The sequence below is a fragment of the Enoplosus armatus genome, chromosome 4, assembly GCF_043641665.1.
Source record: "Enoplosus armatus isolate fEnoArm2 chromosome 4, fEnoArm2.hap1, whole genome shotgun sequence".
Lineage (NCBI taxonomy): Eukaryota > Metazoa > Chordata > Actinopteri > Centrarchiformes > Enoplosidae > Enoplosus > Enoplosus armatus.
The window spans coordinates 3,550,800-3,575,179 of record NC_092183.1 but is presented as its reverse complement, the minus strand read 5'-3'; the positions used below and the strand labels follow the sequence as shown (position 1 = coordinate 3,575,179).

At 42.7% G+C, this 24,380-nt stretch overlaps 2 protein-coding genes across 2 annotated transcripts in view; one reads left to right on the top strand and one right to left on the bottom strand.

The window, feature by feature from the left end:
* The window catches only part of LOC139284231 (phospholipid-transporting ATPase ID-like), a 35,890-nt gene extending 28,826 nt beyond the window's left edge, over window positions 1-7,064 (bottom strand). Inside the window, exon 1 of the mRNA XM_070904434.1 lies at window positions 7,001-7,064. The gene's annotated coding sequence lies outside the window, so the exon portion shown is untranslated. The remainder of the gene's footprint in view (window positions 1-7,000) is intronic.
* A 9,721-nt stretch (window positions 7,065-16,785) lies between these two features.
* Window positions 16,786-24,380, top strand: part of bmp2k (BMP2 inducible kinase) — a 39,611-nt gene continuing 32,016 nt past the window's right edge. The window contains 1 exon segment of the mRNA XM_070904316.1: window positions 16,786-17,285. Coding sequence (XP_070760417.1) covers window positions 17,135-17,285 — 151 coding nt within the window. The 5' untranslated portion in view covers window positions 16,786-17,134.

Genomic DNA, 24,380 nt, shown 5'->3' with positions numbered 1-24,380 from the left:
TTCTTTAAGCTACTGTACATTTGTAAAAAAATAATTGGTCTCCTCATCTCCTGATTAATTAAGAAAGAAAATGATGATGAAAAACTGTATTTTAAATTCCCCCAGACAGAAAAAGAAAACAGTTCTGAACTGAGTGTTGTGTTTGACTTGAACAAGGCCAAAAATACTTGACACAACTGGGGAAAGACAGGAGTTGTTGCATAATAGTTTCCATTGATCAGCCAATCACAGAATGACCTGTAGTAAAAGATAAGCCAATGAGCTGCTGCGTTTTCAGAGGCTGCAGCATGTTTCCTCTCTGTGTGTTTTGTCCAATAGCAACCAGAGGAGAGGAGAGGAGAGGAGAGGAGAGGAGAGGAGAGGAGAGGAGAGGAGAGGAGGGAAGGGGAGAGGAGGGGAGAGGAGAGGAGGAGAGAGGAGAGGGGGAGAGGGGAGGAGAGGAGAGGAGAGAGGAGGAGAGGAGGGGAGAGGAGGGGAGAGGAGAGGAGAGGAGAGGAAAGGAGACGAGAGGAGAGGAGAGGAGAGGAGAGGAGAGGAGAGGAAAGGAGAGGAAAGGAGAGGAGAGGAGAGGAGAGGAGAGGAGAGGAGAGGAGAGGGGTTGAGGGGAGAGGAGAGGAGAGGAGAGGAGGGAAGGGGAGAGGAGAGGAGGGAAGGGGAGAGGGGTCGAGGGGAGAGGAGAGGAGAGGAGAGGAGGAGAGAGGAGAGGGGGAGAGGAGAGGAGAGGAGAGGGGAGGAGAGGAGAGGAGAGGAGAGGAAAGGAGACGAGAGGATAGGAGAGGAGAGGAGAGGAGAGGAAAGGAGAGGAGGGGAGAGGAGAGGAGAGGAGAGGAGAGGAAAGGAGAGGAGGGGAGAGGAGAGGAGAGGAGGGGAGAGGAGAGGAGAGGAGAGGAGAGGAGAGGAAAGGAGAGGAGGGGAAAGGAGAGGAGGGGAGAGGAGAGGAGAGGAAAGGAGAGGAGGGGAGAGGAGAGGAGAGGAAAGGAGAGGAGGGGAGAGGAAAGGAGAGGAGAGGAGAGGAAAGGAGACGAGAGGAGAGGAGAGGAAAGGAGAGGAGGGGAGAGGAGAGGAGAGGAGAGGAGAGGAGAGGAGAGGAAAGGAGAGGAGGGGAGAGGAGAGGAGAGGAGAGGAAAGGAGAGGAGGGGAGAGGAGAGGAGAGGCAAGGAGAGGAGGGGAGAGGAGAGGAGAGGAAAGGAGAGGAGGGGAGAGGAAAGGAGACGAGAGGAGAGGAGAGGAGAGGAGAGGAGAGGAGGGGAGGGGAGACGAGAGGAGAGGAGAGGAGACGAGAGGAGAGGAGAGGAGAGGAAAGGAGAGAAGGGGAGAGGAGAGGAGAGGAGAGGAGAGGAGAGGGGAGTTGAGGGGAGTTGAGGGGAGGGGAGGGGAGGGGAGTTGAGGGGAGTTGAGGGGAGTTGAGGGGAGGGGAGGGGAGTTGAGGGGAGGGGAGAGGAGAGGAGGGGAGTTGAGGGGAGTTGAGGGGAGGGGAGGGGAGTTGAGGGGAGGGGAGAGGAGAGGAGGGGAGTTGAGGGGAGTTGAGGGGAGAGGAGGGGAGTTGAGGGGAGAGGAGGGGAGTTGAGGGGAGGGGAGGGGAGGGGAGTTGAGGGGAGTTGAGGGGAGGGGAGGGGAGTTGAGGGGAGGGGAGAGGAGAGGAGGGGAGTTGAGGGGAGTTGAGGGGCGTTGAGGGGAGGGGAGGGGAGTTGAGGGGAGGGGAGGGGAGGGGAGGGGAGAGGAGAGGAGGGGAGTTGAGGGGAGTTGAGGGGAGTTGAGGGGAGGGGAGTTGAGGGGAGGGGAGGGGAGGGGAGAGGAGGGGAGGGGAGTTGAGGGGAGTTACTTTACAAAAGTTGCTTCAGCAGAGAAACTTATCGTGGCTCTGAGACTTCTTGTGCTCTCAGAATAAACAAAGAGCTTTAGGTAAACTTTACTTCTCAGGCTACAAACATTAGCAGCATGGACGGACTAAAGTCTCCTGGGCACAGACATGTAAAAGCCCCCCCCCCCCCCCCCCCCCCCCTCCAACACAGGAGACTGTGACAAACCCAGACTGAAAAAGACTACTGTAGTGGGTTTGTAGTCATTTTGCCTGTTTTGTCTGTCTGAGGTCTGAGCTCAGCATTCCTCAATCCAGCAGCCTGCGTCTTCTGCTGCATCTCCATCAACAGGTACTTGTCTTATCCGGCTGCTAGCTAATAATAGCTGGCAGCCGACTCTGTGTTTTTCAGAGCCCATGAACTCTAAGCAATAAAGCCTCCCAAAGAGAGAAGAAGAGCGGCAACGGGTAGTCAATTAATGGATTACTCGGTCGACAAGACATAATAAATGAAATGAAATTCACCGTCTAAAGTTGATCATTTAGATTTTCTGTACAAGCAAACCTCCCTCTCGTGTGAAAACCATTAACTGCTTTCAGATTTCAGTCCACAAATCTGTTACAACAATTGCAGGAAGTTGCGGGAAGAAGCAGTCGTAGCGCGTTCTTGCTAACTGCCACAAACGGCAACTTCTGTGGAAAACGGAGCTTGTGTGCCGTTAAAAAGGGGCCGTGAGTTTAGTAAAAAAGTACATTTAGAGGCGGCGAGATTCAATACAAAGTTAGCGGAAAGATGGCACCAACTTAGATGAAGATATTAAGAGCTTAAAATGTTTCATCTTGGATAAAAAAAACGTATAAAAAAATATAAAGTTCTTTCACGTCTGCTTTACATTAGAGACGCAGCTAAAGATTACTGTTGTTACCGATTAACCGTTATATTTTAGAAAATCATGACAAAAGTGTCTTGTTTTGTCCGACCAACATTTAAAAACCAGAACACACAGAATTCAACATCACAGGAGACTAAGAAAACCGGAAAATATCAACTGGAACTGAGAATATTTGGAATTTTGATGAAATCGATCATCAAAATAGTTGCAGATTAAATGTTCTCTAGGCACCGTAAGGACGCTCAGTGTTTAAGGACACTTAAACAAAAAGATGCTGCAGAGATTTTGAGGTTTAAAGCAAAACAGAAACACTTTTTTTGATTAAGCGAATTTAAACAAAAGCCTACATGTATTGTTACGCTAAAGAAAAAGGTGCGTCCACGTCATACATGAAGTACAAAGATGAGTCAAAGTGTCACTCGGCAGAGGGCTCCGGATTTCACCTGACCACAGCTCAACCACAGCTCAACTGAAACCCACACCCTCATTACACCCTGAGCTCAGGGCCTTTGCTTCTTTACTTCTGCTGACTGCTGCTCACCATCCCCAAGAAAAACTGTGTGGAAAAATGACTCCTGCATTTGTCTTTATTCATATATTCATTATCAAGTTGACTGCAGAGTCTGAGTTGATGACACGTAAAGGCCTCTGAGAGACTGGAGGGAAGTTTCTGCTGAGTTCTGAATTCAGTCAGAGGCTGAGCTGAACACCGACACCCTGACGTACGGTGGGTTTGTGTTCGATGAGGCCGCTCATGGCTTATTTTAGCTTACAGTTAAAGTACAGGCGTTACATTGAATGTCTGGGGCAAATAAACACAAACGCTTGGGTCTGGATCTGTGTTGGGAAGCCAAGCCAAGCTGAACATAGCACTCACAAGCTATGTTTGCACCGACAAGCTATGTTTGCACCGAAAAGAGGCATTAAACGTTGATCAATCAACAATTATTTACTATTTTATTTGGGCCAAGATCTTGTTCAGCCGCTTGTGTTCAGACCACGTTTAACATTTGAGATTTTTTCTTCAGTTTTATTCTAAATATGTTTATTTTTGTGTGTTTTGGTGTTTTGTTCCTTCCTCCTCCGCCAGAGGTTCCAGTTATCTGTGAATTGTTATCGGTTCCACCAAAGAGAAACTTCCTCTTTAAACTTCTCACGTTGTTCCATTTAAATAACTGTTGGAGGCTCAAAGGAGGTGAAATTATAAACGACATTATACATTTCACAAAACGCAAAGAAAAATTCCAAAACACGAAAACGGATTTTTGTGTCATCAAAACTTCTTCTTTCCCCTCCCGCTAATCATCTCACCACCCCTCAGATTTATTTTGTGTGACCCTTCGGAGGGCCCGACCCCTCAGTTGGGAACCACTGGGCTCAACTAGCTAGCTGTATATAAAGCAGTTAAAACGAGCTCCACCTCGAGCAGCTACATCAAAAAATGTAAAATGCTGTTTGACAATTTATCAGTCACAGGGGCCAAGTACGTTTACTTTACGCACTTTTACTTAAGTGAGCTTTTCAATGCAGTACTTTTACTTGTAATGGGAGTATTTCTACATTGTTGTATTGGTACTTTTACTTCAACCTTCGTAAAGGTTTTGAGAACTTCTTCCACCACTCTTGACAAAGAAGCAAAAGCAGCCACGCAGCCGTAGCGAAGCCAGAGTCCTGACTGTCACTCATAAAATGTTTAACAACTGACGCAAGATCAGCTGCCATCTAACCAACAACTAGGTTGGATAAACAAATAGAAGGTGGATGGAGAGTGTATTCAAGGTCCCTGTGGGTTACTGATTAATGACTGACTTTCAGTGAATGAGGAAGTTTCAAATCATCAGTCGACTGAGGTTCTTCTTTCTTTTTGCGTGCAGTGTGTTTGGCTGCAGAGTGAGCGCTCCTCACGTTCACGCTGCTCTCTGGGGTCAAATCATTCCACTACGTCAAGACATCCCGTCCGCTTGGTGAACATGTCTGCGAGTGGTACAGGTACCTGTGGACCCGGACCCAGGACCCGGACCCGGACCCAGGGAGAGTCCCAGTGAGATGGAAGGAAGGCTTTTGTTTGTTGCACATTTCTGATCTGTCTTTGGCGTAGTTAGCTCGGAGGGCTAACTTGGCTTCTTTACTATGTTACTGACCGCCGCTGTCACCCTGAACGTCCCGCCAAACCCCATTCAAAAATCTGGCAGTTTAATAAAGCTTTGCTTGATAATCTATATGGAAAAAAAGGAACGCATAGTTGAATATTCATGTTAAACAGGGTCCAGGGTCCAGCCCTAACAAAACACAAACACCTGGCAAAGTAATAGAGTAAAATAGTTTGATGACACACACACACACACACACACACACACACACACACACACACACAGAGTCACACTGTGTCGCAGCTGGTAACAAAGCAAGAATGGAAAAGTGAGATGCAGTTATGACACGAGGGCACAATACAGTCACGGCCCTTTGAGCGCTGCACCGAAACACCCGGACAATCAAGCTCTGAATAATTCACCTGACCTCTCAGGCCACGGAGCCACTCCTCCTCTCGTCTTACCTGATAAAACGCTGACATTTTGATTGACCTTTTAAGCTTCATGATGTCCTCCATGTACCACAAAGACTCTCTGGCAGACGCAGCATCGTCACATCGACCTGAACGACAAACAAACGGCCGTCGAGCTGTGACGCAAACTTGGACTTTGACCCACATTAAATGAACGACTGAGATCAAATTAAAAATGTTGGTCCACTGGTTTGGTTCAGACTGAAATATCTCAACAACTACTTGATGGATTAACATAACACATAATTAGCTAATATTAGTAAGCTGACACTCTACACAACTAAGAGAGTGTACATAAGCATCAGCATGTCAGCACCACTGTGCCTAAGTACAGCCAGTAGAGCCATTACGTCCTCCTTACGTCTTCTGTGTTACCGCTTCGGCTGCAACCAGCAGTTGAACTGGTCTCACTGGTCTCACTGGGCTGCTCTCTCCGCTGCCAGAGCCTTCGGGCTCACTGGGCTGAGATGACTGACTGGTAACGAATGATTTTTTTTTTTTATTATATCAAAACATTTGGCTGCATCAACCTCAAGAGACTTCAGAAGTTATTTAAACATATGTATATTTTGCATTATCCCCAATTGTGAAGCGGGAAAACTCCCAGTGCTCCAGATGGTCAGTCCCACTGTGTTTAAGACGTTTCAGGGGACGTTCAGTTTGTCGCTACGCCACCTGTGTTTTACAGTAAGTGTCTCCAGTTACAGCTGAACAACTGAGCAGAGGTGGCAGAAGTACTCTTTTTCAATAAAAAGTATTAATACCACAGTGTAGAATACTCTGTTACAAGTAAAAGCCCTGCATTCAAAATCTTACTTACTAAGTAAAAGTACCAAAAGTAACAGTACTAATTTCAGAATAATATATACAGCATCACTGGATTATAATGATGCATTCATGTGAAACATCACTTCAGTGCTGCAGCAGCTAAAAGTGGAGCTACTTTTAACTCCTTTATATACTGCTGGGTACCTTAATCCACAATAATACACTGATTATATTTTGTATTAATAATCTAAATCTGCAAAATAACTCGTAACTAATGTGGTGACATAAATGTAGTGGAGCAGAAGTGTAAAGCAGCATAAAATGGAACGACTCAAGTAAAATACAAGTACCTCAAACTCGTACTAAGTGCAGTACTTGAGTAAATATAATTGCAGTGTGAATATTAAACGATCTGCATCACTGACACAGGATCTGACTGTACAATCTCAGCTTTCATACGCATCACCGTCTTCATCTTCATGCGTAAACACTACCAAAGACTGAACACTTTGTCTGGAGGCCACAGCGCGGACTACAGTCCTGCGGTGTTCAGGCTCCATCACAAAAACAAACAAACAACAACAACAACAACAACAACACACACTTTTAAAACAGAGAGTTCAGGTAAGAAGCTCCCCGCAACCGGCAGCTCAGCTAAACCAACTAGAACAAAAGTAGTTCTGGGAGAAAGAAGGAAAGTGAAGCAGAGGTCCCCCCCCCCTCCTAACCCAGACCTTCACACCCTCCTCTCCTCCTTCAACTCTTTCATTCTCTCCGTTACTTCAGCTCAGGGCTCCCGGGGGGGCAGCGGAGACAACGCTGGCTCGTTCACTGCAGCTTCCTGCTCGCCTGTGCGCCTTTCTCTCTTCTTCCTCCTCCTCCATCTCTTCCTCTTTTCACCCCCAAAGTCCACCTCAGCCTGCCCTGCCCTGCCCTCCCCGCTCCACCTTGGCCCCTCCGCTCAGAGAAACTTCTTACCGTGCGTCCCGGCTCGGTGCGGTGCGTCCCGGCTCGGTGCGGTGCGTCCCGGCTGAGCTGCGCGTCTCCAGCGGAATTAAACAAGAAAGTCTCCAAACTACGAGAAGAAAGGAGAGCTAATGTTTTCCTCCTGGCTTCCCACCAGCCGCCCCTCTTCCTCCTCCTCCTCCTCCTCCTCCACACCCCTCCCTCTCTTGTGCTCTCCCCTCCCTCTCTCTCCACTCCCCTCCGGAGGCGCAGCGTTTCGTCCTCCTCACTTAAAACTCCACTCTTGCCGTGAAAACACGGAAACGTCCGTTAACGCGAACTATTCAGTCAGTAGGGGCGACATAACGTCATAAGTCACGTGACTCTTAGCGGTAATTAAGACGTTTGGATCAACGATGACTGAACTCACAGATGAAACTCCCAGAGTGCAGATCCTTGACTGAAGTAAAGGTACTAATATCACACTGTACAAATACTTAGTTACTAAAGTAAACGTAGTATAATCAGGAAAATGCATTAAAAGTAAAAGTACTCAATGCAGTAAAATGTTCCTGGTGACTGTTATACTATTATGTATTATATCATTAGATTATTATTTATGCATTAATGTGTAAACATCATTTTACTGTTGCAGCTGGTGGAGCAAGTTTGAGCTACTTTACATACAGTTAGAGAGTTTAATCCACTGAGGTCACAAGACAGAAACTGTAAAGTAACTGTAACTATATATATATATATGTATATATGTGTGTGTGTGTATATATATATAGATATACACATGTACTACTACTAGGCAGTGGAGTAAAAAGTACAATACTTCCAGCTGAAATGTGTTGGAATAGAAGTATAAAGTAGCAGAAAATGGAAGCACTACAGTAAAATACACATACTTTAAAATTGTACTTAAGTACAGTACTTGAGTAAATGTACTCAGTTGCTTTTCTAGTTTTCTGTCCAGATCAGTTGAACGCTTTCACACCTTAATTGTCTTTTCTCTCATCCTCCCTCTTTTATTTTCTTAAATTGTCTTTTTTTTGTCCCATGTCTGGTTCTGTCAACTCTGTCTGACTTTCTTATGTCCCTCTTGGCGGTCTCTTAGCTTTCTGTCGTCTCTGCAGTGTCTCTTTCTGCCACCCCCGCCCCCCCACCAGAGGAGGACACCACTGTGGTTTAAAGTGATATTGCACTCAAAATCTACTACTCAGTTTATTAGGTACACCTGGCTGAAACTAATGTTATAATGGAAGAATCAAATGTACCTTTTACTTCTTATGTCTTTCTGCTGTATTTGTGTGTATGAAGAGTGAAACAATAATACAATACAATATCGTTTCACTGGCTTTATGATACCAGATAACTACAGGCCAAAAGCTCCAGCCAGCATACTCTCAAAGGTCCTGGAAAGAATCCTGCTGGACAGATTCAATGAGTTTATCAGCTCCACAGATAACCAGTTTGGCGATGACTTGTATATATATCATCAGTTCTTGTGTGTTTTATTGATGCTTTCAACGTTTTTGATCGTGTTAATCAATAAAGTTCCTCAAATTGAGTCAAAGAGCGGTGCCCACACACATTCTGGTTTACTGGTGTGCCCACCAGGCCATGCAAGTCTTCTTCTTTTTAATCTGTATGTTGATGATCTTGTCCAAGCAATTGGGAGCCTGTAACACTGGGTGCATGATCGGTAATATTCTAGTGAACCACATTATGGATGCAGATGATCGTGTGGTCTTTAGTCTCCAGCAGCTCCTGTATGTTCGCTGTGGAACTTGATAACAAATACGATGCCGGCAAGATCTGTAGAACCAAAGAGGACAAATGTCTAAAATGTCTGATGATAAAGATAGAAAATATCTTGGACACTTTATTACAGAGGAAATGACAGATGATGATATGTATTTAGGCAATGGAGTGAAGATGTCTCTGTTCAGAGCATATTGTACACCCTATACTGCACCCTTGTGGTCAAACTACAAAAAGTTTACGGAGACTACAAGTGGCTCATAATGACGGCATGAGAATATCACTTGAAAGACAGAGATGACGTAGTGCAAGTGAAATGTTTGTGGCTGCAGGAGTCAGTACTTTCCAAACTGCCACTGAAAATGAAACCATTTAACAGTTTTAACAGACATAATATTTAGTACTACAAGCTGTGGAGACATTAGGACTTTGTAAGACATTAATATGTATTTTTTTCTCTCTTTTATTTCATGTAATTTATTCTATGTAATGTCCTGTCATTTATTTGGACTCTGAGTCTGAAATAAAGTTTGATTGATGGAACATATTTCACAGCCCTCTATAATAATATCTTTGAGCGACTGTGTCTCTCCACGTCATTTTTCTTGTATTTTCGGTTTCTGGCAACTTTATACTTTGTTAAATTGACGAAATGATGAGTCAGACTGGTGGCTGAGTTTGTCCAGAAAAGAAATGATACTATGCATGTAGGGTAAAGACAGTTTAAAAAGGTGCTGAACAAAGACAAAAATGAATGCATGAAGGTCTGCAACAATGAACCAAAATGAACCAGGACTCCATTAAATGTATAAATCCATTCGTAGCCTTTTTGTCCTCCTCCATAAACTGCTTTCTCCAATTTCTACCAGCTGTCCAGAGATCTTTTAGGTACTCTTCGGTATCCCCAGACTCTGTTTTGAGAGTGGCAAAGCTGCGTTTTTCTCTTGGTTTGGAAACCTCCTGAAGTTGCTGTAAAAACTATTTCTCCTTCCTCGTGAAGAACATGAAGACGTCAGATATAAAGAATTAAAAGTTTACAGAAATGAAAGGAAATCTAAATAGTGTCCATATTATGATACATAACCATTTTCTTTTGGTCTTTTTGTTTGTTTGTGCCATATAGATATAGTTTTACTCACTTTTTACTCACTTGAGTTTAGTTCAGCGTTTCAATACTTACCTCCTTACTTTACCTCCATGAAAACTTTGGGCACACAAAGCGATGTTCACTGACACAACTCGTATAAACCACCGAGCATCACTGTCCCCAACGAGTAAACATATTCAAACATTTAGTAAACTTGCACATCACTTCAGGCTCGTGGGGTTACGGGCTCACTGATGATGTGACCACAAGGTGTCGCCAGAATGCATAAAAACACATCTTTTGGATTATTTAATATTTGTTCAGTGTTGATTTGTTTTTATTCCCTTCAGACATCTTGGATTTTCCAGATGTTTCTTGTTAACGATCCCATTTTAACTGCTGAGCTCATGATATTTAGTGTCCCAAAAATGAGTTTTATCACAGATTTATGTTTAGTATAGTTACTGCAGAACACACAGTTGGCAAAATGAGTCAACGCACTTGACTTTTAGCTTGGAGACAACAAGTTTGTGTTTTCTTTACATATCTGTCAGATTGTACTTTATTTTCAATAATCTGATAAAAGCTGAGAACAGAAACTGATGGTGGACGGACACACGACCTGGATGGTTTGTGAATGACATTAACAGGTTTGAGGATGTTCTCAAGCCCAGTTTTAGCCTGTAAGGGTAAAATAAAGGGACGTACTAAGTGAAGGATTCTGCCTTTACAGGAAGCTGTCGTCAGAACGAACACGTTTAGGAAACTGTTGACTGTGTTTGGAGCCGCAGCCTCAAAAAAATCCTCTTCTTCTCCTGCGTCTTCCTCGTCTTCTTCTTCTCCTACCTCTTAATCAGCGGTGGAAAATACAGATGTACATTTATTCATGTACTGTACTCACATACAAGTTTTGGTAATTTAAAAAAGTACTTCCATTTTATGGAACTTCATTTTCTCAACTACATTAATTTGTCAGATATAGTTACTTTGCAGTTTAAGATTCTTCATATAAAACACATTATAACACACATAAGTTATAAATCATGATGCAATGTTATAGATTATTAGGCTTAGGCACCAAAACTACTTGGTTAGGCGTCCTGACAGAAATTGTTTCTAACACGTGGTCAACGTTGTGAAACAGTCGCAGTTTAGTCAGGTTCCAATTCAATTCACAATTCACACACATAAAATAAAAAATACAAATATGATAATATAAGGAATGAGTTGAAATACACAAGGGTCAGCAGCCAATGACTCATCTGTAGTTTCATGACAATTAAGCAAATTCCATCTGCTGATGAAGACCGTGTAATACAGTCGAAAGCTCCAGAGAAAGTAAGAAGAAACACTGACGTCACAGCTGCCAGTCGCTACTTACTTACTCAGCTGGTCTTCAGTCTGTGTCAACGAAGCGAAACTACTGAGAGAAGTCGGCCTCCTGATCCACTCCAGGAAAGGACGGCAAGTTTGCAGCACATTTTATAGACGATGGCAGTTTAAAGTGCTTTACATGATGAACATCACAGTCTTTAACCTGGATTTAAAGGTGGTCAAAGTGGGTGCCAGTTTGATATCCTCTGGAGGTTTGTTCCAGCTCTGTGGTGCACAGACTAAACTAAATACCTATTTTGGTCCTACGCCACTGAAAGATTTATAGATGGTACTTTAAACTCTATTCTCTGACACACTGGAAGCCCGTGAAGAGACCTGAGAACAGCTGCGATGTGTTCACTTTTCTCGGTCTTCGTTACGACTCCGGCGGCAGCTTCCTGAAGGAGCTGAGGAGCTTTTTTTGGGGGGAGACCCGAGGAAAGACCATCACAGCAATCTAACCTGAGAATGGATCCGTTTCTCTGAGTCCTGCCCGGGCGTGACTCCTCTGAAAGGAAGTAGAATGTCTCACAAATTCCTGGATATTTCATTTATGCTGTAAAACACACCAGCTGCAGCCTCCAAATTAAATCGACAGACTTCATTCATCTTCTCTCTGCAGCGCCGCCTCATGTCTTTATGACTTCCAGTCCTGCAGGGAGCCGACACTTAAACTCGGGCCAGACGCACTCGCAGACTATTGAGGTGGATGAGAGCCTGGAGGCAAAGACGTTTTCCTCATTAAAGCCAAAGTAATCACCAAGAGTCCTTCACTCTGCCCCCCTCCCCCCAACAACCCCCACCTCTCTCTCTTTATCTGAACTGAAGGAAAACAGGAAGGAGAGGCTGCAGGGCTACATCTATACATCTTCATATTCTGACAGCCTCCACTCACATCCCCCCTGTGTGTGTGTGTTCACGCAGTATGATAGTTAAGGGGGTTATCAGTACAAAAGATATTTAAAAACAAGGTATTAGAAGCCATGTTTTGTGACCTATTTAAAGGCATTTTTTGATGAAATGCATAAAAATGTTTGTAACTCATTAATACATGATTTTTGGCCTGAATACTTTGCAGCCTTGTTTCCTTAAATAGGGTCAATGGGTGGGTTAATTAAAGATATACACCATCCAAGCTCGCTGTGTTTCAACCAAGGTTTCATTAAAATATGATTTGCCATCATTTTTGATGCATTGCCTCAGTTTAGTAGACACTCTGCTGCAGCTTTTTCCTCAAACGCAGTCCAAGTGTTCGTAGTCGAGGCCTTGAAAACAAAACAGAAAGCCTGACACATATGTTCCACCCAGACCTAAAGGTCACGAACCACGCTTCACTTTTTATCAGCAAAAAGCAGCGAGATGACAGGAAACGAGGGAGAGAAAGATGCAACAGTGAGGATTTGGTTATATGGGAGAGATACCCATAAAGGCATTAAAAGTCGTGATACCACGCTGCATTTCTAACAGACTTCCTGCTTCTGTCACAGATGTAGCCAAGAAACAAATCAGTCAGTAAAACCTGATCCTTTAAAGCCCCTTGTTTACAGGAGAATATATGTACACATGTCTGGTTATCCTGTGAGCCTCTTGTTTTCAAAAAGGAGATTAATTCTGGCTTCTGAAAGAGTGATTGTCTCCATCGGACCGTGTCTGTAAATCTTAAAGGGGTACTCTGATTTAGAGATTTAGTACTGCACTTCCATGAAGTTGGGGTTTGGAAGTGAATGCAGGTCTGTGGGAGATGTTATAGCATATCATAGATAGCACGACTGGTATGTGTATTTAAAAAATATGATCTTGTAGGAATATATAAGTATTTTGACCTATTGTGCATGGTGTTTTTGTAAATCCTATCCATGTTAATCCTATACTGAATACCTTGTGCATTTCTCTCGTGCCTTAATTAGATTCCCTCAGACATTCCTGCATGGACTGACAGCTTTGTTAGCTTGTGTGTAGCATCACTGTAGCCTCTAATTCGTGACTGTATCTTCAGTGACAATGTGGTGTGGAGACACAGTGAAGAAAACGAAAACTCACAGGGGAAAACTAAGAAATGTAGGCCAAGTTCGTCCGCGCTCCGGACTCCAAACTGGTGTGCGATGCCAAGTGTAAAGTGTGACAGACCAGAATTCAAGACCAGAGCTTTCATCCCTCCTGACACGCATCCAGGAAATGTAAGCTTGTCCGTGAATTCCCCCAATTACATTCTTCCCACATAAAAAGTCTCCATTCATAAACTGGACTGCCATTCAGAAGGAGCTTTAAGGTTGGAAAGATTATGTTAGTCCACTGTCTGACAGTATAAATATATTCGGTATCAGCTCGTTCCAGCTCTTTAACACAAAGTTAAATATTCCAACACAAGACTCTGATCAAACAAGAGTTTAATCAAATGGAATCAAATCTACATGTTGGAAGTTTTGGCATCCCCAGATTTTTAACGAGGTTTGTAAAGATGGAAGAAGACAGTAGTTTCTGACCCTTTAAGCTTATGACTCCTTAAAATTAAGCCACTCACAGTATACTGGTGACCCTGTACCATACGTACTGTAGATATGAGTTGTCAGCAGTTTACTACAGAGGGATTTTTCCTCTAACATTGTTTAATTTGAAGGATTTTTTTAGAAGCCCAAAGAGGTGAATGAAGATGTCAGAATAAAATAAACTATAAAAGTGAACATCATTTTGTGTAACAGGTCTGTCCTAATTATTGTTTCCAGACAGTTCACTTTAACTCAGATCAATTCATCACTCTTCATTCATCATCAGCATCAAACCATCATAAAGCCCCTGAACTGAAACTTAATCTGAAGTATTTCTCTCCTATTAAAAAAACAGAAATAAAAAAAACCCTCTTTAGGTATAATCTAATTTTAACACTCAAAAATTCAGTTAATATTCTAACTTTGGCAGAAAATAATGTGATTATAGGTTGTTGTTGATTGTTGATTGTTCTGAACTGTTGGTATGAACTGGTTTTGTATTTTAAACACACATTGGGAGACTGCGCCCTAAACCTCCAGGAGGTCAGAGGTCAGCCCTAGAACTGGTTCCATGTTCTGCTAAAAGACACTCCAGCTGGGTGGACGTTTGTCGACATATTCTACTTGCTGAATGACGATTTATCTGAACTGTGTGTTTCTGTGCGTATTCAAACACCAACAGGTGGCAGCATACACCTCACACACACAGCCAGACAACAATAAGTGTGTCAGAGAGGAAAGATTCCCCCCTGCAGAAGCAGGATGTGTCCAGACATGGGGGTTTATAGTCATGTGATCCCGCCCTGCTCCTCCTCATCTCTTATGTAATCCCCATCTCAGCCATGTGCTCCCCGTATAACCACTGACCTGAATAATGGTAATTGTGACCAGTTACCCGCAGAAATAGATGTTTTCCACCTCTAGCGACTGACGTACAGACGACAGAGGTGACTTTGGGGGATGTTGCACATGAGTTCGACGACAAAAGGATGAAAGTCTGCAGGATTGTGTGGTGGAATCTCCAGCCTACACACATGCCTTTGTTCAAAAAGCCCAAAAGGCAGATGTCACCAGCACTTCCTCGTTGGCAGAGCCTGGTTAAAAATGACATTGTTTTTTCCACTGCGGATGATCATTAAAATTGAAGGGAATGACGTGAGATCAATTTACGCATGCTGAGGAAGTAACAGCCTAACCCATGCCTTAAAAAAGACCAGCACTGTTTAACGGGCGGAACAAAGACACAGCTGAGGAGAGAGTTTTAGAATTTTTAATAATGAACAGGATGATAAATGTGACTGAGGCTAACAGCCTGAGGTTTGTTTATTTCTCCATGCACGGCATTCTTTCCAGCCTGTTTTGTGCCCTCCTTCCTCAACCAGACTGTTCCGTCTGTCTGTCACTCAGGCTGCCCAGTTATAGATGAGCATTGTCTGGGTGCTTCTTATGGAAGCCCATTGCCACCAAGAAAAGAAAAAAAAAAGAAGTTCAATGAATGAAGTTAGGCATGAAAAAAATGCTCATGGTAAATCATAATTTTGGCACACCATCTCTTTATTTTGACTAAGTAATTAAAATGTTGTCTTTGCCTTTCTTTACCTGTGTTCTTGTCTGTTCTAGTAAACAGCATCAGTTCTTGCTCTACCTGGGGTAGACAAGTATCCCAGCATGCATTTTATATCAACCAGAGGTGATGGCGGAAAATATGAGGCAAATTCAAAGCTGTTAGAATTTTTGTATAACTCATACCCTGTCACCAAATTAAAAATTATTAATTTCTGAGATTTTTCTCAGGTGAAAAATTAACTATTAAGCAAATTAAGAAAACATCTTCACCAATTTGACAACACATGAGCAGCATTTAGAAAGGAATATGCAAATACAGAAATACAACTACATACAGAAGTGCGTTTGTCTGAGGATAAAGTTAAGGTTCATGTACCGCCTCTGTGTACTCTTGGCTCTGAATATGTACAGACCTCACCAGGCTTCAATAAAAGATAATAAGCATATATAAATGAAAACAAAGGGAGTATATTGTATATCAAATTGAATTGTATCTATATAGTTGAGATTATTTGTCACAACTGTTTTACAAGTGTAATTACCAGAGCATGGATGAGCTGGTGATGTAAGCAACAACACGGCATCCTCCCATTTTATATTCTTATGTTTATATACATGTTGCCTATGTTACCTATGTTCTCATGCTTATGTCTATATTTTCATATTTTGTCCAAAGCACATTGAGTTCATGAAATGTGTTATATAAATAAAATTTCCATTGCCATTTAGCTAACTTCTAAACCTTTGTTTGAATCCCAAAGACCTGAGAACGAACATGGTGTATCGTGTATTGAAAAAGGTCTACTATCTCATAAATTTGACTTAGTAAATAAAATAAAAACTTGGTATCACATAATTATGATTCACCATGAGTATTTTTTATTTATATCACGCATAACTTCATTCATTCCTTTTTCTCTCTTCCTGGCACTCACGGCCTTCCATACATTCTCCACTTACACCAATCATAACAATAGGAGGGGGCGGGGCCACGTCAGGTTAGGTTGTCACTCTCATTGGGTAAATAACAAACCACCCACTTATTTTGTAGCCGTTGGGGAGTCACGAGAAGTTTAACGTAAGCGAAGCTCCACGAAAATGACACAGAGGTTAGTGGAGATGACACAGATGAACCGAGTGAAAACGACTTCGCTGGAGTGGTTCTGATAAGAAACGGACGCTTACTCGTGTGAGGCTCGGGCTCCTACTTTGTTAGCCCACCTGCACTCGGGGTGGCCACCGTCTTGTAGAGGATCCGCTGTGGCTGCTAGCGGAGATCGTTAGCCGCTAACTACCGCAGCTAGCGAGCTAACTAGCCGCTTCGCCCGAGTGAAGTGAACAAGTCGCGGCGTGTGATGCTAACGACGCCGACGCTACTTTTGGAGGGCTGCTGAGTTGGATATATTCCTGGGAGGGATTCGTTGCCGCCCGAGGTGGTGTTATCAATACCGGTGCCGGCTGCATTGTTGTGCCTCTCCCCCCTGCCCTCTTCTCATTGTTGGCGGAACGTCCTCATCGCACACCGCTGAGTCCATGCATGCTAGCAGCGGCTGCAGCCAGCTAGAGTGATGTGTCACATTAGCTAACGAGCCTATCACCGTTTTTGTTTTTGACCGAGTGGATGGTGTCACTGGTACGAGCTTTGGGAGACCGACGGGGTTGTATCATCCCACCGTGACGCCCGTGTACTAACTGTACTTTCATGTCGTATCACCCGACAGCTAGTAGTCCCTCCAGAAGAACCAGACGCGGAGCATGCAGGAGAAGAAAAGATTTCAGATAAGTAGATAGGGGACGTCGGACACAACCGAGTTGTATTGGACTGTGTGGTTAACTTGCCACCAAACAGGGATTGCATTTGGTGGCCGGACTGACAGAAAGTAAAGGATGAAGAAGTTTTCCAGGATGCCAAAGTCCGAGAGCGGCGGGCTCGGAGGGGCGTCCGGGTCCGGATCCAGCTCCGGAGTCAGCAGCTACTTCGGGAAAGTGTTTGCGGTCGGCCGGTATCAAGTCACCGTGGAAGAGCTGGTTGCAGAGGGTATGTACTGCAGATTACAGAGTGTGTCCAGTAAGTCTTTTCTCACTGAAGCACCATGATGTTTTCTGGGACACACCCGTCCTCCCCTGTTTGAAGAGAATAACTCTCACAGGCGCAGCAGTGAAGCAACTCCTCCAGCTTTGTTCCTTTTATGGGTTGGTAATTGGTTTGCACTCCACTGTGAAAGCTCAGCCCCCCCCCTCCAAACATCTGCTTATTTCCCAAGAAATTATATGTGGAGTGATTGAAATAGGTCGCTCTCCTCTTCCAGGCTGTGGACGCTTTGGTGCTTAAACTGGGGCACCAGGGATTTGGTACATAGCTGGAATTAAAACTGGTAACTTTTCCCCAGTACAGCTGTAGTTTACATCCTGATTCAGCTGCTCCACTGCGGGGTTTGCCCCCAGGATAACAACGGTCCAAGCCTCCTGTGTCAACATACAGCATGTAAAGATCCAGCCATTAAAAAAATCTTTGCTTTGTCTAACATGCTCATGCAAGTTCTTCTGCAGTTTGCTTTTTTTTTTAGGGGATATGAAACGTTTTGCTGTGCTTGCAGATGTTACAATTTACAAAGACTAGTTTCTCCATAGCATGGCTGAGAGACACTATTGTTTTGTGTCAACATGTACTAAGTTGATTAGATTGCTTAACATTAAAACAAGTAACAACAGCTTGCTGGATAAAGACATAAAGGACTACTTATGCAATGGCTGTGTCTACCCAGTACAGCTCTTAAGGATGTCAACAGGCTTCTTGGAAATCTTAGAAATTTCCCTCATGGTTTAACAAAGCCCTGTGTTCAGAATATGTTGAAATGAGAATCTCCTCCATGTCAGACAAGCAGAAAAATGAGGAAGTGTGGAAACATGTTTCTCAAAACAGCTGTTCTTTCACAAATGGTTCAGTGCTCATCACGGCGTATTAATTAGAAGCATCATTTATAAAGCTGCACCAGCTAACCCAGTTCAGCCAATTAGTCGGCTAATTGGTCGCTATGGTCTTAACTTTACTGGGAAGTAGTTAGTCATATTATATGTATATGTGTATATATATTTTATGCTCTTTATTACAGATGTTATTACAGTGTTAAATTTCACCCATCAAAATACCATTCACAAATATGCTTTAGTCTGTAATGAACACTAGATATTAACGGAGGGATGATCGCACTGGACAGCTTGACAGATATTTTTTTTTTACATAAATCAACAAATTGATTACTCAAACTCTGCCTCTCCTGTTTGAGGATTTATTAAGTCAAGGTCAGCCCAAATGATATAAACTTGGAAGAGTTTAGTTGGGTGAAAGTGAAACTATACTAACAGGCAAAGAAATGCAGAGCTACTCCCACATGACTCTAATCGTAAAATCAAATGAAATGTAAAGTTAAGAGACATTAGTAAGTACATTTTGTGTACGTACGTACTTATATCATTACTGAAACCATAATCATTCTTTGAAAGTGACTGTGACTATGAATAAAGAACAGCAGCTAACTGTTGCAGGCGTGACGAGCATGCCTCTTCAAGTAACACAACGTTGTAAACAATCTGAGTCAAACTGTAAACCTGATCTCACTCGCCCAAAACAAAAAAAAAAACCAAAGCAGCAGGCAGTCATGAGTCTGTGTCGTGATATAATCATGTGAAGTGGCTGTGGCTGGTTTTGTTACCAGAAGCACAAGGTTATATTGTGACCTTTGCTCATCATTCAGTCCCAAGGTAAGAGCTGGGTGTCTGCGCCTGTCTGGGCTGCACAGTTAATCATATAATAGTCTATTTCATTTCACTTACAGCGCCTGCTGCATTTAGAAAGATGGAAGTAAGACTTCAAAAGTAGAATATTGCTCCTCTCGTTAAGGTGGCGTGAAAGTGCTAGGTGTAAAAAAAATAAAACCTGAAACGTAAATAGCCATTTCAAGACTTATTCAGAGTGAAACCAGAAACAAAAACGTGACATTTAAAGGGCCAAAAAGCGGAAAGGACAATTGAAACTACATTTTTCAAATTAGAAGAAGAAGAAATTACAAAATAAAGCACCTTAAATTGAAGCAGATTAGTCTTGTCTTCCGTGATTTTGGAATTCAGTACAAGTGACCCATTTTATGTTATGGACTGACAACATTTGTACTCTACTGGATGTGATTTAAAATGAAGTGCAGTACCACATTAAAACTTACTTAGGTAGAAATAGAATAACTATGAAAAATACTCCAGAAAATATTACAGTAACCATAGTCAATCAAGTAATCAAGTACAATAAAACTTCTATCTACCACCGCTTCACTTGCATTCATGATGTAAATACACACTTTCGTGAGCACCTTGAGGAGGTTTTCATATAAACAAAGCACTTTGCAGTGTCATCAGTGTAAAGGGAGTCAGTGGTGGTCCCATGTGTCGCCCATTCGGCAGCACAGGACCTCTAACCACCAACCAACTGCTGCTAATTCTTTGCTGAGGTTTGGGGGTTTGTGGCCGGAACCACTTGGCTATTTAAAGACCTACTGGGAACAAAGTAAAAGTGTCAAGTTTAATTTTGGGATATACCTGCCATTGTGGCCCAGAGACCACCAAGTAACTGTCCATCAGGTATGTTTGCAGAAGTGTTACTCATTTAGGTTTCCTTTTTGACCAGATGAATGACATTTGAAGTCAGTAACTTCGTTAATAACTGAGCATGCACTTTGAACTGCAGTTTGTAATCTGAATTAACTGCAGAAGTCTGCCACAGCGTGACTTGTTATGTGCAAAGGGAAACCAGGGCTACCATGTTATCAGCCGTTCCTCATTGACAAAACGTTGTGCGTGACAAAATCAGACGAGGCAAAACCACAGTATGAATGATGCTCATGTTGATGTGTTCTTCCTCGATGAGTCAAATTGTGTGATTTAGTTTCTTCATCCGGGGAGGTTCCTCCGTGTGCACAGGTTTGATCAGGCAGACAAACCTGCTGCTGGACAGTGTGTGCCACTGGGTCACTTATGTGACCGATGTGTAGGTACTGTGTAGATCACGTGATGTTTTTGAGAGGCTCATCTCCCACTCCCTTATTCAGCTGTTATCCAGCAGCTGTGCCAGTTTAATGAAAAGCACGAGATTCCCTTAAAGCCAAACGCACAACTATAGTTTGCAGGAGAAGAGGAACCGATAAAAATACGTTTGAATGACATCTTTGTTCAAAACAGTGCAAATCTCACCACTTCCTCCAAATATATTAAAAATTAGACTTTCGTTAAGCTCAAATGTTCTCTTGACGCCATGTGGTTAGTTAGCTATTTTTTTCCAGTGACATATCTGCACAGCTGGACTCTTCCTACATTGAGTAGGAGCGTAGTCATTTCCCTCCTCTCCCCTTTAGCCTCTGTGGTTTCTCTTGAGCTCTATCTGATGGTGTCTCCAAGAGGAACACAGAAATGACATGTAGGAACAGGATGCATCTGCGAGCATGTCGCCCTTTCTCCACGAACTCTTATCATTAAGGGTTCCTTGTCGGGGCTGGGAAGTTTCAGAAATGTATAGAAATTTGATAAATTGTGGATTTGGAAAGTTTGGTAGCTGCACAAAAAGCCCGACAAAGTTTGGGGCCGTCATAATAGGCACATATGAACTGTATTGTAGAATGATTTTCAAGTCTGGAAAAGTGTACAGATGTCACACCTACTCATCTACACTCAGTTTCCAGTTTATTAGGCACGTCTAGCTATACCTAAGCAGCAAGGTTGTAATAGTTTTTTGTTGGAACTGCTGTAGGGAGGTGTTGGTTCAACTTTATGATACTTTTGGGGTGTGTTGTTTCATGCTGCACTGCATTGCATTATACAGAGAGGCGATTCTGTTATCTAGCCTACCCTCATTGATATAAATGGAGTGGACAAAATAATAAGCAGCTCGGAATATCATTATGAAATTCAACAGCACCACAAACTGCAGCCTCCAAAATGATCATAACACCTCTTTAAAACAGTGTCAACAAAAGCTGATTCATGAAGGCAGGATTTATGAGTGCACATGTTAAATGTTGTTGACCCTTGTATTTTTAAATCCACAGGAAACAAAGCCAGTTTTTCTGGTGAATACACCTCTCTGGGTTTTATTTAGGATGCTTAAAGTCACTGGGTAAGAGGGCAGACAAACTGATCGCTGTGTACCTGCAGTCAGAATATTTAATCAAGCAGTTTGCTGAACAGCCGCTAAGCATTTAACAGATAACTGCCTCTGGAACTTGTCTTGTTGTCAGCTTAACTTGCATAATAGCCCGTACGTCGCTGTTATTTATCCAACAGACCACGGCCGTTACATGGCTGCTGTACCTACTGCCACTGGAGGTACAAGGCAAACAGTTCATGTTTGCATGCGTTGGTAAATTCTTGTTAAAATGTTACTGCTTCTTTCTAATTAACAGGAAGACCTTGGCTCAGTGGTTTCACTTCCTTTGTTTGCAGTTTTACAAGCAACAAGGTTATAATTCATCACTGCCTCATCTAATTAGAGTCACGTCCATCTTCTAAGCAGCTGAGATTTTGCAGACGTAGTGCTTCTTAGTGGTTCCATGTGTTTTTTTTCATGCATTATTTTAACCTTCTTCTTATAGAAAGGTTCAAAACAAGCTTGACTCTCAGCTGACTGGTCCTCAAGTGACACACGCCTGTCACAAAACAAAAAAAAACTTTTTCCCTGAACATGCTGACTTCACACAAATGTGCCCGGTTTGCTTGCCGTCAGCAGAATCTTGAAATGTTTACGCTGGGGTTTAATAGTGGCGTCCTGCAAGTGACGGGCTGAAGAGATGAGAGCAGTGTAAGTGTTTCAGCCTTGGTCGCAGGGACTCCCTGAACACGACAAGGCACAGATCATGTAAACAGGAGAAATGCAAACAGCTGTGAACAGTGAACATGTGGCTTTTTCAACAGGCTTTTTGCGTCTGCTCTATTAGAAATTTGCAGAGCAAATTCACGTGACATGCGAAAAACAGTTTGTGAAATACAGTTGATAAGCTCTTTGTTGTGAATTTCCTCTGCAGTGTTTGCTTTGTTTCAGAGAATATGATGAACGAAAGCTAAAGCCAAATGTTAAGTAAATATACTGTAGATATCTGCTGCCTTTTTGGGTCCGACACAGTTTGGATGAAATGAAAAGCAGTTGGCTGAGGTCTGACTGATATGGTTGAAATCAGTATCATGGTATTAATAACAATATTTTTCCAAGATGGAGTGATGGAACACATATTCCCTCATTTGGTGTTTTTACGATGATGTTAGAGGGTACTATCTAACTGAGTGTGGTGTTAAAACAACGCAAGAGACGACTCTGGAAGGTTTTGGTCCAAACTGAAATATCTCAACGACTGTCGGATTGCCATGAAGTTTCGTACAGACATTATTGATCCACAGACGATGAACCATACTGACTTTGTTGGTACTGACTTTTCCTCTAGCGCCACCGTGAGTTTCACAGTTGTGGGTTTGAGTAAAATGTCTCATCAACTATTGGATGGATTGCCGTGAAATTTGGTACACACATTCAAGCCCTCCTTGGGATGAATTGTAATAACTTTGGTAATCCCATGACTTTTCGGCTAGCGCCACCATCAGGTCAAAATTTCAATTTGTCCATTACTTTTAGTTTCTGCAAACTACTGGCATTGCCATCAGCCTCAGCTGTAATTTGTGTTTTGTGCTAAGTAGCAACTGTGAGCATGTCAACATGCTAAACTAAGATTGTGAACATTATGGCTGCTTACCATCAGGATGTTAGCCACTGCACTTACCATGTAAGTAGTGCAGCCTTACAGAGCCTTAGTCTTGTTTAATGATACTTTGCTCAATAATAATAACACAATATCATTATGTCATCATGATACAATTCCAGTGAAAGTAGATAAATAAATGACTATTTGATTACCCCTCAACCGTGAGTTGGATAAAGCTCTTTTGCAAACACTGAAATGCTTTCACTTTGCCAACAGCTGCGTATAAAAAAAACATCGTAATTTGACTGAAACTACTGGTCTTAACTTTTCTTTCTTATGATTGGAGAGAGGCTTCATCACTCATAGCAGCGCAGGTCAGAGCGTTCCTTTTGATAATGTCTTTTTGAATCACCTATTTGATCCTCCCTCTCTGCCAGGGGAGGGCGGTGAGAATGCATCCCATCTACATTATTAGCATACTGTACTGGTGATGAATAGGCACATTGTGCCCCTTTGTTGTCTTATTCTAGCACCCTAGAAAGAATGCTGGTACGACGCAGCACTTGGTCCCGTGATGGGTATCGCTGCCTTTGTGCTTGCTCATTGAGGCCTTCTGTATCTGCCTCTCTGCTTTGCCGTCCCTACCCTTTTTGTGAAACTGCAAATGAATTATTTTCTACCAATTCATCATCACCCGATGTGAGGAGGGCGTCAAGCCAAATGTGGGAGTGAACCCGGGTCATATGGAGATGCCAAACAGAAGGACATTGATTTGTCCACTACAACATTTTGCTTCAGTGCACTTTTAGTGACCGTTTTATGTCTTTGATCAGTGTATTGACAAATTGTGGATTTATCAGCACTCCGTGTTTGAGACACATATGTAGGATTCAATTTAGTAGTCTAAAACTTAATGCAGCGTAATGACAAATTCAAATCAAATACAGCAGCACATCGGGATGCCATATTGCCTCTTTTCATGGCTGTACTGACCTTGAATGAGGACAACTTCTATGTGCTGTTTGTGAGAAGCTCAAAGTTTACAGACTCCTCATAAAGGACTGTAGTCTGCAGTCTGTGCAACGGAGTGGACAGTTGCTACCAGTCCAGTGTTTCTGTTTTCTTGTGGACAGGAAGTTATTTTCTGTTCTGCCAGTTTCTTCAGCACCTAACTGTCAGTCAGAGGTTGTCATCTAGCAGCTTGCAAATTTGTCATTTTGATGTCAACATAGAATATTCTGATAACCAGAAACTGGATATTATTTGTGATAAACAATACATTAGAAATGTCAATAAGCTATCATGACTTGTGGACAAAAATAAAACATGTTTCCAAGTCTGCTCCTAGTCAAAATTGGCTCTCCGGGGAGACTTAAGTACAGGTTGGAAACTGATCATAG